General features: G+C 50.2%; 1 protein-coding gene across 4 annotated transcripts in view; it reads left to right on the top strand.

Moving 5' to 3' along the window:
* Nucleotides 1-17,620, top strand: part of LOC135240921 (interleukin-1 receptor accessory protein-like 1) — a 532,714-nt gene extending 515,094 nt beyond the window's left edge. For 3 of the 4 annotated variants that reach the window (XM_064310972.1, XM_064310971.1, XM_064310973.1), the window contains 5 exons: nucleotides 766-911; nucleotides 8,296-8,442; nucleotides 12,601-12,771; nucleotides 15,466-15,510; nucleotides 16,876-17,620. In XM_064310972.1, the coding sequence (XP_064167042.1) occupies nucleotides 766-911; nucleotides 8,296-8,442; nucleotides 12,601-12,771; nucleotides 15,466-15,510; nucleotides 16,876-17,600 (1,234 nt within the window). In that variant the 3' untranslated portion in view covers nucleotides 17,601-17,620. The remainder of the gene's footprint in view (nucleotides 1-765; nucleotides 912-8,295; nucleotides 8,443-12,600; nucleotides 12,772-15,465; nucleotides 15,511-16,875) is intronic. The other variant, XM_064310974.1, reaches the window with a different exon arrangement.
* The last annotated feature ends 565 nt before the right edge of the window (nucleotides 17,621-18,185 follow it).

Here is an 18,185-nt window from a genome sequence, read left to right on the forward strand (position 1 = left end):
CCCCCCCCCCTGCGCTGCTGGACCGCGTGATTGGGCCGCTCGGACGCGAGCGTTAGCGCTAACGACGCTAGCGCCCGCGCGCGCTGTTTAGCCCCTCATTACCTGGGCGTTCCTTTTTTAGCGCCAAAGCGGCCAGCGTTCCGCGGGGCTGCCTGACTGGAGAGGGAAGAGAGAACATTATCATTCCTTCAGTCTCCACTCCTCCACAGCAGGAGAGATTAATTTACCCAATATTGTTTCCATGGCAGCTGCTATAAAAAGATACGTTTTCTTCTCTCTCTCTCTCTCTCTCTCTCTGTCGGTCTCTCTCTCTCTCTCACTTCTCTGTTGTTTGCTTTTCTTCTCCCTTGCAAGGGTGATGGGGCACGGTGTCGTTGTTGATATTTGTCAGACATCCTCAGGTATCCCCCGCTACCAAAGTCATTAACGAGCAGTCACTCAAGCCACCGGGGTCACTGCTGTTTGAAGGCCCTCGCGGGGGGGTGGGGGCGAGGGGGTCAGGGGGGGGGGCGAGTTCCGCTCCTCTCGCCTTCAGCTGCGGACACAGCGTGTCCTCCTGTCACAGCCAGGTCCCGTCAGGACCCTCCCCCAGATTTAAATGACAAATGAGCTCCTTCGGAGAGACGGGTCTCGCTCGGTCCCGGGGGTGTCCAGGGGCGACGGCGTCACCACGTCGCCGAGACACGCGGTAATTACGGTGATCACCGGCGAGGGAGAAAGCGAGAGCCGTCAGCGAGCGTTTGCCTTTCCCCCCCTCTTCCGCAGGACCATCCGGGAGCACCTGGGGGAACAGGAAGTGTCGATCTCCCTGACGATCGATGCGGTGGAGGACGGGGACCTGGGCAATTACTCCTGTTACGTGGAGAACGGGAACGGCCGGCGACAGGCCAGCATCCAGCTCATGAAGAGGGGTAAGGCCACAGCTCACGTCCCAGAATGCACCGGGGTTTTTATCCAGCTCATGAAGAGGGGTAAGGCCACAGCTCACGTCCCAAAATGCACCGGGGTTTTTATCCAGCTCATGAAGAGGGGTAAGGCCACAGCTCACGTCCCAGAATGCACCGGGGTTTTTATCCAGCTCATGAAGAGGGGTAAGGCCACAGCTCACGTCCCAAAATGCACCGGGGTTTTTATCCAGCTCATGAAGAGGGGTAAGGCCACAGCTCACGTCCCAAAATGCACCGGGGTTTTTATCCAGCTCATGAAGAGGGGTAAGGCCACAGCTCACGTCCCAAAATGCACCGGGGTTTTTATCCAGCTCATGAAGAGGGGTAAGGCCACAGCTCACGTCCCAAAATGCACTGGGCTTTTTTTTTTTTTTTGATCCATTTTTGATTCCATAATGTTCAGTGTCAATCCAGTTGGTTTAGTCTGTTTACTGAAATTTGATTCATTAACCTGAAAATTTCTCATAGAGCATTTGGGGGGTTTTTTTTGGTGAATTATTTGAGGTTCAGTTAATTTCATTTGGTATCATCTCTGGTCACGTGGTTTTCTCAAAAGTGGGAGGAGGTTACCTGCCCCAGAGGGAGTGCTGCTGAAAGCCGGTTGGCTGGAGGCTGAATGCTGCTGAAAGCTGATTGGCTGGAGGCGGAATGCTGCTGAAAGCTGATTGGCTGGAGGCGGAATGCTGCTGAAAGCTGATTGGCTGGAGGCGGAACGCTGCTGAAAGCTGATTGGCAGAAGGCTGTTAAAATATTCATCCCTTTTTCTCCACCGACTGCCCCGGTTATGCTAAAACAAGCACCAAATCCTACCCCATTCTACCCCTACTGCCCGTGTTATTCTAGAACAAGCATTATAACCTACCCCATTCTACCCCTACTGCCCGTGTTATTCTAGAACAAGCATTATAACCTACCCCATTCTACCCCTACTGCCCGTGTTATTCTAGAACAAGCATTATAACCTACCCCATTCTACTCCTACTGCCCGTGTTATTCTAGAACAAGCATTATAACCTGCCCCATTCTACTCCTACTGCCCGTGTTATTCTAGAACAAGCATTATAACCTGCCCCTTCTTACTCCTACTGCCCGTGTTATTCTAGAAAAAGCATTATAACCTGCCCCTTTCTACCCCTACTGCCCGTGTTATTCTAGAACAAGCATTATAACCTGCCCCTTCTTACTCCTACTGCCCGTGTTATTCTAGAACAAGCATTATAACCTGCCGCATTCTACCCCTACTGCCCATGTTATTCTAGAACAAGCATTATAACCTGCCCCATTCTACTCCTACTGCCCGTGTTATTCTAGAACAAGCATTATAACCTGCCCCTTTCTACTCCTACTGCCCGTGTTATTCTAGAACAAGCATTATAACCTGCCCCATTCTACCCCTACTGCCCGTGTTATTCTAGAACAAGCATTATAACCTGCCCCATTCTACCCCTACTGCCCGTGTTATTCTAGAACAAGCATTATAACCTGCCCCTTTCTACCCCTACTGCCCGTGTTATTCTAGAACAAGCATTATAACCTGCCCCATTCTACCCCTACTGCCCGTGTTATTCTAGAACAAGCATTATAACCTGCCCCATTCTACCCCTACTGCCCGTGTTATTCTAGAACAAGCATTATAACCTGCCCCCCTTTCCCATCCCTTAGGCCTGTGGATCCCAAAGTCGAGGGGGTGGGGGAGAGGGGGTTTTTTGGTTGAATGAGAATAAAAGTCATTAGAACCCAAAAAGAAAACAGCATGTTGTAGGTTGAGGTTAAACAAATTTCCTGTTATCAAAGAGGGCCCTGACTGAGAGTGTTAGGGAAACACTGCCTTAGGCACAGTCCCTGAGGAATACAGTTACACTGTGTCTCTTTCACATGTAATGTAGGAAATGTGCATGTCTCGCATATTATATGCAGATTTATGTTGTGGTAAAATGCGCAGCCCCTGTTGGGTGTGTGTGTGTGTGTGTGTGTGTGTGTCTGTTTGTGTCTGTGTGTGTGAGTGTGTGCGTGTGCGTGTGCGTGTGTCTGTGTGTGTCTGTGTCTGTGTGTCTGTGTCTGTGTGTCTGTTTGTGTCTGTGTGTCTGTGTGCGTGTGTGCATGTGTGTGTGAGTGCGTGTGTGTGTGTGCGTGTGTGCATGACTGTGTGTGTGTGTGTGTGTGTGTCTGTGTCTGTGTGTGTGTTTGTATGCGCGTGTTCCGCTTGCTCAGCTGAGTGAGAAACGCTGTGGCCCCTCAGGGTGAAAGCACAGATGTGTGCACATGCATACATACATGCTTGTGTTTGACACGCGTGAGAGCGCACGGTCGCAGGGTGTTAGCGGGGGAGGGGAGGCCTCCTGCTCTGAGCTCTACTGGAGAAGCCCCTGAGGGGAGGGGGGGTGGGGGGGGCGGGGGGGTGGCAGGGCACTCTGGGTCCTCTGCAGTTGCTGCCATGTCCACTGAACAGAGGAACCTACTGGAACACAGGTCTCCCTGAAAAACACAAAATACAAAATATCACCGAGAGAACTGTCATCAACTGTTTTTTTAAGTAGCGCTTATTTCAGTGTTTCTGAAACAGTTCAGAATAAATTAAATTCAGTTCATCTCCTCAACAGACTGAACTGAAAATTGAAGGGATTGCCCCACCCCGAGTTTATGCCTTGTCTTTTCCATACCACCGCTGTGTCGACTGTTCACTTGAGCTGCGGTTGAGAGGAACCTAAATACCCCAAGTCAACCCGGGGAGCTTGCCGACCACCTAGCTCCATCCACGTCTGCAGCTGGACTAAGTATGACACACCCCCCAGCAGCTGTCAGGGCCAATCAGAGAACACCACTATGGTGATGTATTTATGGCCACCAGGCCTTGAGATCCAGTCACCTTCACACACATTTGGCGTTCGCTTATTCCCACTCACCCCAGGAGGCCTGGCAGCAGCATACAAAGAATCTCATATACCATCAAATCCACAACCATCAGAATCACTACCATCAGAACAACAACCATCAGAGTCATTACCATCAGACCCACAACCATCAGAATCACTACCATCAGAATCACAACCATCAGAGTCATTACCATCAGACCAGAAACCATCAGAACCACTACCATCAGAATCACTACCATCAGACCCACAACCATCAGAATCACTACCATCAGAACAACAACCATCAGAGTCATACCATCAGACCAGAAACCATCAGAACCACTACCATCAGAATCACTACCATCAGACCCACAACCATCAGAATCACTACCATCAGACCAGCAACCATCAGAATCATTACCATCAGACCAGCAACCATCAGAATCACTACCATCAGACCAGCAACCATCAGAAGCACTACCATCAGAATCACTACCATCAGACCCACAACCATCAGAGTCATTACCATCAGACCAGAAACCATCAGAACCACTACCATCAAACCCACAACCATCAGAATCACTACCATCAGACCCACAACCATCAGAATCACTACCATCAGAACAACAACCATCAGAGTCATTACCATCAGACCAGAAACCATTAGACTCACTACCATCAGACCAACAACCATCAGAACCACTACCATCAGACCAGCAACCATCAGAATCATTACCATCAGAACAACAACCATCAGAATCAGTACGATCAGACCAGCAGCCATCAGAATCACTACCATCAGACCAGCAACCATCAGAATCACTACCATCAGACCAGCAACCATCAGAAGCACTACCATCAGACCAGCAACCATCAGACCTACAACCCCCAGACCAGCAACCATGAGAATCACTACCATCAGACCCACAACCATCAGAATCACTACCATCAGACCCACAACCATCAGAATCACTACCATCAGACCTGTAACCCCTAGACCAGCAACAGTTCGACCAGCAACCTTCACAATCACTCCCAACAGGCCAGCAACCATCAGACCCACAACCATCAGAAGCACTACCATCAGGCCAGCAACCATCAGAATCACTACCATCAGGCCAGCAACCATCAGAAGCACTACCATCAGCCAGCAACCTCAAAGCACCCATCAGACCCACAACCATCAAATCACTCCATCAGACCCACAACCATCAGAGTCATACCATCAGACCGCAACCTCACATCATACCATCAGGCACACCATCAGAATCACTACCATCAGACCAGCAACCATCAGAATCACTACCATCAGACCAGCAACCATCAGAATCACTACCATCAGACCAGCAACCATCAGAATCACTACCATCAGACCAGCAACCATCAGAGTCATTACCATCAGACCGCAACCATCAGAATCATACATCCCAGCAACCATCAAATCACTACCATCAGACCAGCAACCATCAGAATCACTACCATCAGATCAGCAACCATCAGAATCACTACCATCAGACCTATAACCCCCAGACCAGCAACAGTTCGACTAGCAACCTTCACAATCACTACCATCAGGCCAGCAACCATCAGACCCACAACCATCAGAAGCACTACCATCAGGCCAGCAACCATCAGAATCACTACCATCAGGCCAGCAACCATCAGAATCACTACCATCAGACCTATAACCCCCAGACCAGCAACAGTTCGACTAGCAACCTTCACAATCACTACCATCAGCCAGCACCAACATACCATCAGACCACACCCACAATCACTACCCAGCCAGCAACCATCAGAATCACTACCACCAGACCAGCAACCATCAGAAGCACTACCATCAGACCAGCAACCATCAGAATCACTACCATCAGACCAGCAACCATCAGACCTGCAACCCCCAGACCAGCGACTGTTCGACCAGAATCCGCCATGTAAACACCTGTGGCTACAGGCTTCAAGCTTTGTTACCGCTATGGAAACACATGGTGTCTACCAGCCTTAGGGTGCCAGCTCCCTGAGTGCCATAATCGTGTCCTATCTTCCGCTGCAATCAGTCTCTCTAAGATGTAATTAATGATACCAGGGGCTCGGCGGTCCGAGCCAGGAGAGCCAGAATTCGTGTGATTTATCCGCGGGGTTATTCTTTCTTTTCCCTGATTGAGTTTGTTGCGCACGGTGACGATAATTCACTCGGAGACGGTAAATTGCGGTGGTGGTGGCGGCGGGACGGAAATGACCATGACAGAAATTACAGAGCAAAGTCAGAGCATGCCCAGGAGACAAGTCGACCTTTCGGGCTTGCTCTGAATGCACTGTGTGTTCTTTGTGTTTATATATATATGTACATAGAACGGTTGTTGAATTCATTTTTAATCCTTGAGGTTATCAAGAGCCTCCTTCCGCTGGGTCGTTTTGACATGCTTGTTGTTTTTTTGTAAATTATAAATCCTTCAAATAGTAAAGGACTTTCGTGTTTTATTTTTTCCTATTATATTCCCTGAATATGATATTGTTTCCTCAACTTTCAACTGCAGCTGCAACTGAATTACTTTTTATTATTGTTAGCAGGCGTTTTTATGAATCTTTTTGCTAAATATTTATTTTTACAGTTAGGTGTTGGGATAGTACCGTACCATACCGTACCATGACCATGCCAATTCTGAGATTTGAACCTGCAGCCTCAGACATGAAATCCTTAGAGCAGGAGTGCTGAACACTGTTTCCAGATTTTAATTTCACAAAAAATAAAATTGAACTTTCGTCACCTGGATTGAGACTCCCAGCATGCTCTGGGCAGCTCGTCCAGCCATTCCAGAATGTTCACGAGACTTCCTGTCAACCATTCGGATCCATCACGTCATTCAACCCCCCCGAAACAATCCCCTCCCCCTTTAATGTCCCGCGTGCGGCCAGCCTGTCCATCGGGAACTGTGACACACCCCCCCCCCCCCCAAAAAAATTATTCTGTCACTGCTGACGAATCACCATGGCAACGGCACGGCCAAATGGCAACTGGGCCATGGCGGGTGAAAATAATGACGAGTCACCAATTCGGCAAGTGGCTTCGTCACGTATATTGGTTCTTAAGTGAGGGTGGGGGGGGGGGGGGCTCTCAGGCACCGGGGGGGAGGGGCGCTCTCCTGCACCGGGAGATAATTGGTCTTAAATCCTCCTCATGGCCGCGGCTGCAGTGAGGTGCCGCCAGGCCGGAGAGGAAATGGAGACGTCGAGCTTAATCTCATAAGACTGGGGGGGACGGTGAGCAGGCCAGTGAAGGGGCTGGGCGGGTCACTGGTGGAGAGGGACACACACTAATCCCCAATGGCGTGGTGGGGGGGGAGAGGTGGGCATGGTGACTGGTAAAACCCAGGCTGGGAAACCTGCTGTGCTTGTATCCTGTGTGTGGGCTACTTTTTTTCATCCAACCTCCTACCCTGGGCTCTGTTTTTCTGAAGGCTGTTTTTTACGCCTGCGCTGGTCCGCTCTGATATGGGGCCGCAGTGGGGGCCGCCTGTTTAGCGAGAGGCGAAGCCGGAGCTGTAGCCGCAGCTGTAGCCGCAGCTCGTGACTTTTTCGGAAATGTCAGAACAAATATGAAACAGCTGATGAAGTTATTAATAGTGCGACGTCGGCCTGACACCGCGGAACCGATACGCCTGTGTGTTCTCACCCCCTGAGAGATATCCGAAGTGCGTGTTCGACTCAGTCCTGTGGGCAGCGGCGATGGATTATCCATCTCCATCAGGACACCCCCCCCCCCCTCGTCTCCCCCCCTCTGACTCGCTGTCGCTCTTAGCTGGCTTGTGGGTTCGCCTGTGTTAAATGTGCTTATCCAAGCTGGACTGTGGTCAGACTCTCTCAGTCCACAGCCCGTAGTGGTGGCTGTGCAGCGGGGGGGGGGGGGGGGGTGATGATGTCCCTTATATTACTACTCTTCTGTTGTTTTAAGCAGAGCCCAGTTCTGGTTAGTTGTGTATGACTACATCACTAACGTTAATGCATTAAAGCATGAAAGTAGAGTTGGTGAATTTTGTGTTAGGCCAGGCAAAACCGACCACATGGACCACAAGAAGAAAGCACTAAATTAAGGGAAGAGGTCCAGTGGGATGGCATGACGTGGTTACCCTTCATCATTTCCAGGATGAAGCTGGAGTTCACATATCACATATTATGATGAGGGATTTGGGGGCTTCTGAATCACAACAGTGTTTAAAGAATTGCTTGTGCTCAATAGATGATGGGCAATTAGTGGCTAGATGTTTTTTTACATTTCGGGGGTTTTTGGATGGTTTCCTTTGGTTGTTTTTATTTGAGTTTTTTTATTGCAAATGACAGTATACGTAGTCATTCTTTGAGTTGAACATGTAACCCTGAACTGGTAATAAAACAGCGTTTGTAAAACTCAAAAAACAGTCTCTCTCTCAAATTTCAAATTCAAGAATGCTTTATTGGCATTTATGACATATTTTGAAATACTCTCTCCCTCCCTCCAGCAGAGCTGATGTACACGGTGGAGCTGGCCGGGGGCCTGGGCGTGATCCTGCTGCTGCTGGTGTGTCTGGTGACCCTCTACAAGTGCTACCGGATTGAGCTCATGCTCTTCTACAGGAACCACTTTGGCAGCGACGACGTGGACGGAGGTGAGAAGACCCCTCTCGGCTGGGCACTACATTTCCCACAACACCCCTGCCCAACATCACGACATCACCCCGTACACCAGAGTCTGCGGTGTAGGCAGTGTGTAATCTGACAGCTGCAGAGCATAACTCACAGCTCTCTAAAAACCGTATGCTAATGTGTATTTCTGCTCTCTGATACAGTGTATGTGGATAATGTGGGCAAAATGCGTTTGTTCTTAATCTTATGGGGGGGGGGGGCGGGGGGGGATTTCCGCTGAAACATTTTCGTGAAAACCTTGCGGTTAGCAGTGAATTCTAATCTCCCCAGGCGCTTCCCTCTCAGCACAATGGAGTAAATGTGGTTTGAACTCCAGGTGGGTTAAAAAGACAGGAGGTGTTTGTGCTTGTCGGCGAGCCCGTCTGGCAGAGCGTGGCATATTAAACAGGCTGCATCTTTAAACTTGTTTTCCTCGAGGTTTTTTTTTTTTTTTTTTGAATCGAGAACGCTGAAAGGAAAACAGGCCGGGCTGTTTTCCCCGAGTCCCCAGGAAAATCAATTGACCCAGAGCGAGCATCTGCCTCTGCTCCTTTCCTGCCAATAAACGGCTTCGGAAAGGGGCCCGGAAATGTATTCGCGGAAAGAGATTGCTTTGGGAGCGTCGAGAGCGTGCGGCTCGGGGGGGGAAGATGTCACCGGCGGTGAAGGGTTTTCCTGCGGCTTTTTCAGGCCCGGGAGTTTCTGAGACGATGTGAGGGGGGGGGGGGGGGGGAGGGGATGGTGGGGGGGGGATTTGACGTCGTGACGGTTGATGAATCGCGCATTTCCGTGAAAGCGATTACTGGCGCTTTGGGAGAGGCGGAGACAGGGGCCAAACCAATGCCACGGCAACCAGCGCCTGTCTGCTGCGACTGTGTCCAATGAGTGATCCAGGTGGGGGAAAGAAAGACTTTCCATTTTCCTCCAGATTTATAATGCCCCCCCCCCCCACCCCCCCGTCATGTGGATTTGGAGATTATTCCAAGGAATGTCGTCCCCATAGAGCAGCTGCTTTCACAGAGCCTGGGAAGGCCAATTGGTTCATTGCAATCACATTAAATATTAATATCCTTTTTTTTTCTCTCTGAAATGCACTTAGGTGTGAAATAAGCTGGATTAAACTCTGCAACAGTGAACACGCATCCACCCCCCACTCCGCCTCCCCCCCCCCCACACACACACACACACACACAACACACACACACACACCCCTACCTCCCACCTCTCCAGGTCTCCATATTGGCTAGGAAAAACATAATCGGCGTAAGAGCAAAATTCCTCTTGCGCTCGGCTAGCTAAAATCTACAGTTCACCCACATAATTACTTTTTTGTTGTTGCCTGACAACTTTTGTTTTGTGTTTCCTTAATGAATGCATGAAGTTGTACTTTTTAATCGGCTTATAAATTATTAGGGCACGGTTCCAGGTTTGATTTGCTTTTGTTCTACCATTAGCAGTTGGGTTTAAAAAAAAAAAAAAGAGAATAAGCAGAGATGTTTCACAAAGGATTACAAATTATATTAGTGGGTGTTTTATTCCATTAAATGTGATTCACACTGATTTAATACACCTGAAACCCGACTTAATGCACGATGAATGAGGCGTGTTTCGATGAAAGAAACGCCGGGAATATTAGTGCTTTTCACGCTCTGCGGGAATCGATACAAACAAAGTTTCGCTGAGAGTGTGAGCCTAACGACCGTTGCCGAGCACGAGTTTTTCGCGACGCCTGCTGCGAGTGCGCCGACCGCGCCCCCCCCCCCGACTCTCTGCCGTAAATAAAAGAAATATGGGAAGTATGAATATTCATTCCGCGGGAGGCGCCGGGGCGGACCGTGAATCCCAAAACTCGTGCGGTACCCCCCCCCCCCCCCCCGGGGAACCCAGAAACTGCTGGGATGCCGAAATAGTTTCGACCCTCTCCCCCCCCCCCCCCCCCCCAGCTGGCTCGCTCTTTATCTCGCCCAAACCTCGCCCCGCCCACACCCCCCCGTTCCGTGCCCACGTTCCGCTCCTCTGATTCATCGCCGCGGCGAGTTCCAGTCGAGCCTGCCCACACCTGCTGCTGAATAATCAGAGAATCTCCGGCTAGAGAGGTGAAGAAGAGAGAAGGGAGACGATGATGATGATGATGATGATGATGATGTCGTGATGTCACGATGTCTGCTGAATCTGACCCGAAGATCTAGCTCTGCAGCTCAATCGACATTTTTTTCGTAGACTGACAGATCCCTGAATTTTTTTGTTGGAGGACTGAAATCTCGGGCTAAAGATATGAGGAAGAGAAGGGAGATGATGATGATGATGATGATGATGATGTCATGATGCTTGCTGAATCTGACCCGAAGAGCTAGCTCTGCAGCTCAATTGCCATTTTCCGTAAGACTAACAGATCCCTGAATTTTTTTGTTGGAGGACTGAAAGAATCCCAGATAACTTCAACGCAATGGTGGGTCTTTCTGTTCCTGCAGAGTGCTGGTGGGTAAATTCAGAGTTATGGTTGAATTGTGCTCAGTTGCTCAGTTGAACTTGTAATGCAGTATAGCGAAACTCTGGACTTACAGTGCCATCACTGTTTTTCTTGGTCAGTGTGTGACCTCACCATTCTGACACTGAATATAATATTCCTCTTAATACAGTCCATCTGTCTTAGTACAGTCTGTGGGCCAGGTCTCTCCTGAACCCTCAGCATGCTTCTTCAGTCTTGACGTCTCAGGGTTAGAATGGCATTGGAAAAATGTGTTGCCTTTGTTTAAACATTCCAGGGGTAAGCTCTCCACCCCGTTCCACATTGACTGGGATTTCCCATATTTCCGTCAGAGAAGGGTTAGAAGTCTTGTACGGGATTCTCTTGGTTCCATATTTTGCAGTGTGTACTGTGTGTGATCAGTGAGCTACTGAGTAACGCGCTCAGAAATCAAACCTCTAGATGGCGCTCTTGTGAATTATCAGATCTGCTACCTGTTTACAGGGGTGCCACAAATGTAAGCTCACCCCCCCCCCCAATCCCTCTCATCTGGCTCTTGCTGCTGAGTCAGTGTTTCTTCCTTTTCCCCTTGGGATCATTGTCCCATTGTCCCTCTATTTGTTTCCTTTGTTGCAACACAGAGACCTGCCCCCCCCAACCCCCCCACACCGAGCAGACAGTCAGAAAGATCAGAGTTCCCCCAGCAGTCTGTACACGCAGGCCCTGTGTTAGCAGGCCATCAGGGAGGCAGCGGGAGGAGAGAGAGAGAGAGAGAGAGAGAGAGAGAGAGAGAGAGAGAGAGAGAGGCTCCTGACCAAACCTTCAGTGCACCATGCAGGTGGGCACACATTGGGGGGCGGTCCAGAAACAGCTCTCCGGCGGGGTTCCCCACAGGACAGCCCATTACACTCCTTTCAGCCATTTTGGAAGAACGGCAGGTGATCGGCGGGGGAGGGCCAAGGCCCTTTCTCTAGGCGCGAGTCTGAAAAGGCCTGTTTCTGGAGCTCCAACACGGCGTTTCAATGCAAGCAGCCATCAGACGGGGCGTCATGCTGATTGTTTGTAACGTTACCTTTTCATTTTTGAAAAGCCATATCTAGGGGCGAATTGCTGCGTAGTTTCCATTCCTCCAGTGGGACCGACGACTTTCAAACACGCGGTATATAATCTATGCGGGATCTTGGTCTCTATCCCTGGCACCCATGGATACCTGTTTTTGTTTCCCTAAATTGTAATAGTAAATTCTGAGGAAGGGTGGATTGCTCTCCTAAGGTCACGCTGTCAGAAACAGCTGCGTTTGCCGTAAAGAGTAAATGTCCCGTGTTCACCTCTCAGATCAACTGACTCCCTCGTTTTCTATTATTCTCAACAAGGCGAATGATTCCTTGAGACTGAGACTACACTTTAATTGATTAAATTACGGACTTACAAATTAAATATGTGGGGTTTTTAATTACTGAAAGTTTAGACACATTTATCATTTAAACGAAATCATTTGTGGAATGGAGAAGGGTACCTCGGGCTGATCTTGTGAACCCCTGGAACAGACTGTGTAAGTGATCATTTGTCCGAGCGGTTGAAGTTCGGATGACGCTGTTGCCTGGCTAACGCCAGTCTGGTGATGGTGGTGGGAAGGAAGGGAGTGAGGATTTTTTTTTTTTTGTCTCCCACGCAGAAAATAAGGACTACGACGCGTACCTGTCCTACACCAAAGTGGACCCGGACCAGTGGAGCCAGGAAACGCGCGAAGAGGAGCGCTTCGCGCTGGAGATCCTGCCCGACGTCCTGGAAAAGCATTATGGGTATAAACTCTTCATTCCAGACAGAGATTTGATCCCGACAGGAAGTAAGTAGTCCGCGGGGTTTGTGGCAGCCGTGGTTTGTCGTTACGTGTGTGGTTTGTTTTGTTCTTTTTGTCACACCTCTGTGCGTCACACCACCCTCAGAAACACACATCATCCCATAAAAGCCTGACTGTGTCCCGCCTTCCTCTCCATAAATCTGTTGCTTTTTTGCACCCGGAGGGCCGGCGCTGGGTCATAAAGGGGAACAGGTGCGATTCGGGTAATGAGGCGCCGCTCCCGGTTCCGTTGTGGCTCGGGCCGTCCGGCGCTGCCAGTCTCATTTGTCAAACGACAGGCACCCCGAAAAAAAAAGGCCGGTCTAATTATTCCCGGGAGACGACGCGGGATTCGCTGACGACGTGTAAACCGTCGCCGGGCGAACGACGCATTAATCAGTTGTTATGGCGACGGCGACTCCCAGACGACGCGGGGAGGAGAAATAATTTAGCATTCCTCGTATTTCTCCCGAACGGCGCCCCTCTTACCTGTGGGACGGGGACGGGGACGGGACGGGAGGGAAAGTTTTCAGCAGCTGTACTTTAAGTAATGCCAACCTTTCCATCATCATTGGCGGTGAGGCTTGTGCCTCGGAAGGGCCAGGAGCGTGGCACGCGCTGCCCCACTTATCACGTCCTGGTGCGTCCCCCGCGCCCCCCGCGCCCCCCAGGCCTGAATCAGCCGGAGTGGCTCATGCATCACGCCGCTTCGCTCCCTGTCACGGCCGTATGCTTTATTTAAGGCGCGCAGACTGTTTGTGCGGCCGTCCTGGGCCCTTCTTCTTCGGGGAACGAGCCGGCTGGTGATTTTAGAATTTGGGCGGGACGGGAGCCGCACCTGGGGGTGCTTGGGGGGCGGGTTGGCGGGTTGGGGGTGGGGGGGGGGGGTTACGTTTGAGTTGGTCAGACAGGCATCTGTGATCTGTCTGCTGCAGCTGCATCAGCTGCACAGCTTTCTCTCACTGAGGCAGACTCAAAAGGACTGAACAACATACAGGAGCCCTGCAGGAGCACTGAACACAGGTGTGGTCTGCCCTGCAGGAGCACTGAACGCAGGTGTGTTCTGCTGTGCAGGTGCACTGAACACAGGTGTTTTGCTTTGCAGTTGTGTCGATTTGAGTGGTTACCAGACTTACCCAGTTGAAACCACACCCAGTTTGAACTGGCATTTAAATCCTGCAGCCGGTGGAGGGGGCCATGTCAGTGTCATTTAACCCAGCTGACCATTTCAGTTTCATATACTTGACCAGAGAGTAAAAAAACAAATGTTCAAAGTTTATTAAAGTTCTAATGCAACTGCGAGGAATTATTTCTACAGCATGTATAACACTCCTTCTGACTCTATATGGAGCATCCACAGAGAAAGCTCTCGCATAATGAACATGACTGTGGATGCTTGTTTGGGTGTTTTAATAAATACGTGCAAATTTTCTGTCTAAATTTGGCACATTCAATAGATGTTAAAAAAGCTTTTTATGAAACGCGGAACTCCAAAAAGCTGTGCTGCGGCTTGTTTACACAAGGTGGTCTCTGTTTGTTGATAAATATAGACCACCTTCTAAATATAAAACAGGGAAAATTCACCAAGGATGAATGAGAGGTGATGAGATCATTAGTGACAGTCAGTCAGACACACACTCGGCGCTGATTGGTGTAGAAATGCAAATGGTTTTTGGTGGCATTTATAGAGTATAATACCAAACTAAACTAGGATGGTTACATTTCTTTTTCCTTAGATGCAGTTTAATTTGAACGTCAGCAAGCGAAGTATATTCAGTATGAGCATAACATAATGACGGTGTCAGCACACCCTTCTAGTCTAATTTATTTTTTAAATATATGCTGTGTCTCCTTGGGAGGGGTGGGGGGGGGCAGGGCACAGGGTGGGGGCCTCAGAGGGTGGGTACTGGTACTGTATCCCCCTGTCCAATCGCACCTCTCCTCAGTCTTTGTGAGCAGTGACTGTGCCACCTCTCCCTCTGTCTGTCCCCCCCTCATCATCCCCCCCCCTCTGTTTTACGTGATGTGCATCTGTCTGAACCGTAATGTGCAGCGTTTCGTTTACTGTGCACTGTGTCATGGGGACCGTCGGTCGGTAATACGGGACAGGAGGAGACCAAACGTCCGTGTGTGTGTGCGCGCGTGCGTATGCATTCTGCACACCACGGCCAGATTATAAACTCAAATAGGGGACTTCCAATCCAAATACCAGCCTATAATCCGTCATCAATCTCTATTGTGGGCTGCCCAATTAGCTTTTACAAGAGAAAACACTCTCCTCGTCATGCAGTCAGCCAGAAACGGCAGATAATGCAGTTTATCCAGCTCGTGTTGTGAATGCACAAAACCGCACGCGTTCGCGAACGCGGTATTTTTTTGCACGCATAACACTGCTAAGAATTTTTTGAATGCGGAATCACTCCGTCTTAATTAAGGTCGCTTACAAGCCGCTTACTACAGTGTAATAAGTGTGCGTGAAAAAAACACACGGACCTGCGTAAATCTGTCCCTCCTAGTCCCGTATTAAGCTGGAATAAACTGTCGGCGGTAAAAAAGGAGGGTAAAAAAAAAAGAGTGAGAGAGAGAAAAAAAGAAAGTTTATGCCAGTCCTGTGTTAAAGTCCCCCTTGCTGTGTCTCTCTTGATGCTTTTCTACGGTCTTTTCTGGTCATAGTTTGAATGTTGAAATATTTATGTTTAGGTTTCACCAATGATCATTTCCAGGATGATACAAGACTCCTTAGAGGTACAGAACCTTCTTTTAGCATTCTCGTGTGTGCTCCTGCCATAGGCCGAGGTGTGGGGACAGCCCAGCTGCATGAGTTCCACACTTACTGTACGGGCCGCTAGCTAACGGCTAACAGCCGGGGGGGTGCGGACACGTCCCGTTTTTTTAAAAGGGGCGGGATGGTCCCCCTGTTCACGAAGAGCCTCGTTACATACAACAAAGTTTCCATGTGAGGCTCTGGGATGAGAGAGAGGGGGAGATAGAGGGATGGAGAGATAGAAAGGGGGAGAATTGGAGGCAAAGAGAGGTGAAAGCAGTGACAGAGAGAGGTGGGGTGGGTACTGTAGGCTCAGGGCAGTAAGGACACACCCCCTTTGTTGAAGCCCCGTGTGACTGAGGCTGAGCACAGTCGAGCCGTTTAAAGCCCCCCCCCCCCCCCAGCAGGTCGTTCTGCTCTGAAACCCACCCCCCACCCCCCTCCAGCAATGCTTACAACAGCTTAGGGCCTGAGCACCTGAACATTCTCCTGTTCTGTTCTCAACAGCCCAGATTATTGCAAAGCTGACAAGGAAAGGATTTTCTGATCGTTGCCCTTGGTTACAGTTCTCTTCCACATATCTGGGATTGAATAACAAGGGCCTTGCCACCCCACCCCCCCCACTTCTGTTTAGTTTGAGTACTGAGGAATATAATCAGAAAACATGAGTTAGTCCTAAAGCCATCATTCAGTCTTGCGCTTTTCTGTCTCGTTTGTGTCCCCATTGTGTGTGTGTGTGTGTGTGTGTGTGTGTGTGTGTGTTTCCAACAAATGTGTGTCCTGAGGTGAGAGTGTAGATAAATGACTTTAATCATGTTTTGAACAGTGTGGATTAATATGATGACTTATGCTATTCTAGATGCTAGTGCTATGCATCAGTGATGTCACTTCCTGCTGTGGCTTTTGCTAAATTAATATACTGGTGTTTTATTGGCTGCCTGAGATCACATGGGAATCAGCAGCATGACCATTACCTGCAGCTCAGGAGAAGCTCATAGATCTGTAGCCAGTACATTTTTAGGGTGAATCGAGACTTACTAAGTTAAAATGATGATGATGTATTCTGATACCGAATCAAGCACATCTTTTGTTCAGACATTTAATATAGCAATACTGTATGATGTGTTCAATGACAAATTATAAATAGTGTTTCCATTATAGTAAGGAAAGTATACTCTCTTTCTCTGTCTCTCTCTGTCTCTCTCCTTTTCCCTTCTCTTTCCATCATCACTCTCTCTGTACTCGTTCAAATTCTGTCCCATTCTCTCTCTCTCTCTCCCTCTCCCCCCCTCCCTCCCTTCCTCCCTCCCTCCTTCTCTCTCTCTCCTCATCCCCCTTTCCCCCAGCGTACATCGAGGACGTGGCGCGCTGCGTGGACCAGAGCAAGCGCCTGATCATCGTCATGACGCCCAACTACGTGGTGCGGCGCGGCTGGAGCATCTTCGAGCTGGAGACGCGGCTGCGCAACATGCTGGCGACCGGCGAGATCAAGGTGATCCTGATCGAGTGCGCCGAGCTGCGCGGCATCATGAACTACCAGGAGGTGGAGGCGCTCAAGCACACCATCAAGACGCTGACCGTCATCAAGTGGCGCGGCCCCGCCAGCAGCAAGCTCAGCTCCAAGTTCTGGAAGCGGCTGCGCTACGAGATGCCCTTCCGGCCCGCCGAGCCGGGCGCCGCCCGCGAGCCCGTGCTGGACGCCAGCGAGCAGGGCCCCTTCGGCGAGCTGCAGACCGTCTCCGCCATCTCCATGGCGGCCGCCACCTCCACCGCCATGGCGACGGCCCACCCGGAGCTGCGCTCCACCTTCCACAACACCTACCACACCCAGATGCGGCAGAAACACTACTACCGCAGCTACGAGTACGACGTGCCAGCCGGCGGCACCCTGCCCCCGCTCTCGTCGCTGGGCAACCAGCACACCTACTGCAACATCCCCATGACTCTGCTCAACGGCCAGCGGCCGCAGGCCAAGTCGCCGCGGGAACAGAGCCTGGAGGAGGCGCACGCCAACAACGCCATGCTCCCGCTGTTGCCGCGGGAGACCAGCATCTCCAGCGTCATCTGGTGACGGCGCGGAGAGCGGGGCGGGGCGGGGACGGGACGGGACGGGCGGTGCAGGGGCGGGGTTTAGGGGAGCGGAGGTGGAGGAGGGGGTTGGGGGTGGGGGTGGGGGGGGGAGGGAAGGGGGGGCGGTTCACGTTCGGGGAGGACCGTCATGGAGGTTCGTAGCTTTTCGGACCCCAGCGACTGCTGCTGCTGAACTCGACCCCGAAAATCCACAGGGAAAAAAAACAAAAACTACAAAACAGGAATTTAAACTTTAAAAAATTTAAAATAAAAATAACAAAAAAAAATGGACAGCTGGTATTAAAAGGACTGGAGAAACAAAGTACACCCTTTTGACACACACACACACACGCGCATCGCGTACGTCCAAATGCGCACACGCATATACACACACGCATACATGCATGCGCACACACACGCTCACAGTCACACGCGCACACACACACACACATACAGACGCAGACACACAAACACACACAAACACAGGGAAAACAGGGTCTTGTACATATTTGCAATTTATTTGTAGCATCAGTGTCTTCCTGTTTCTTTGTGTTTTCATTCGACATTTCTGTTGCCTATTATACAT

Source organism: Anguilla rostrata, chromosome 15 (genome assembly GCF_018555375.3).
Source record: "Anguilla rostrata isolate EN2019 chromosome 15, ASM1855537v3, whole genome shotgun sequence".
NCBI classification, from domain to species: Eukaryota; Metazoa; Chordata; class Actinopteri; order Anguilliformes; family Anguillidae; genus Anguilla; species Anguilla rostrata.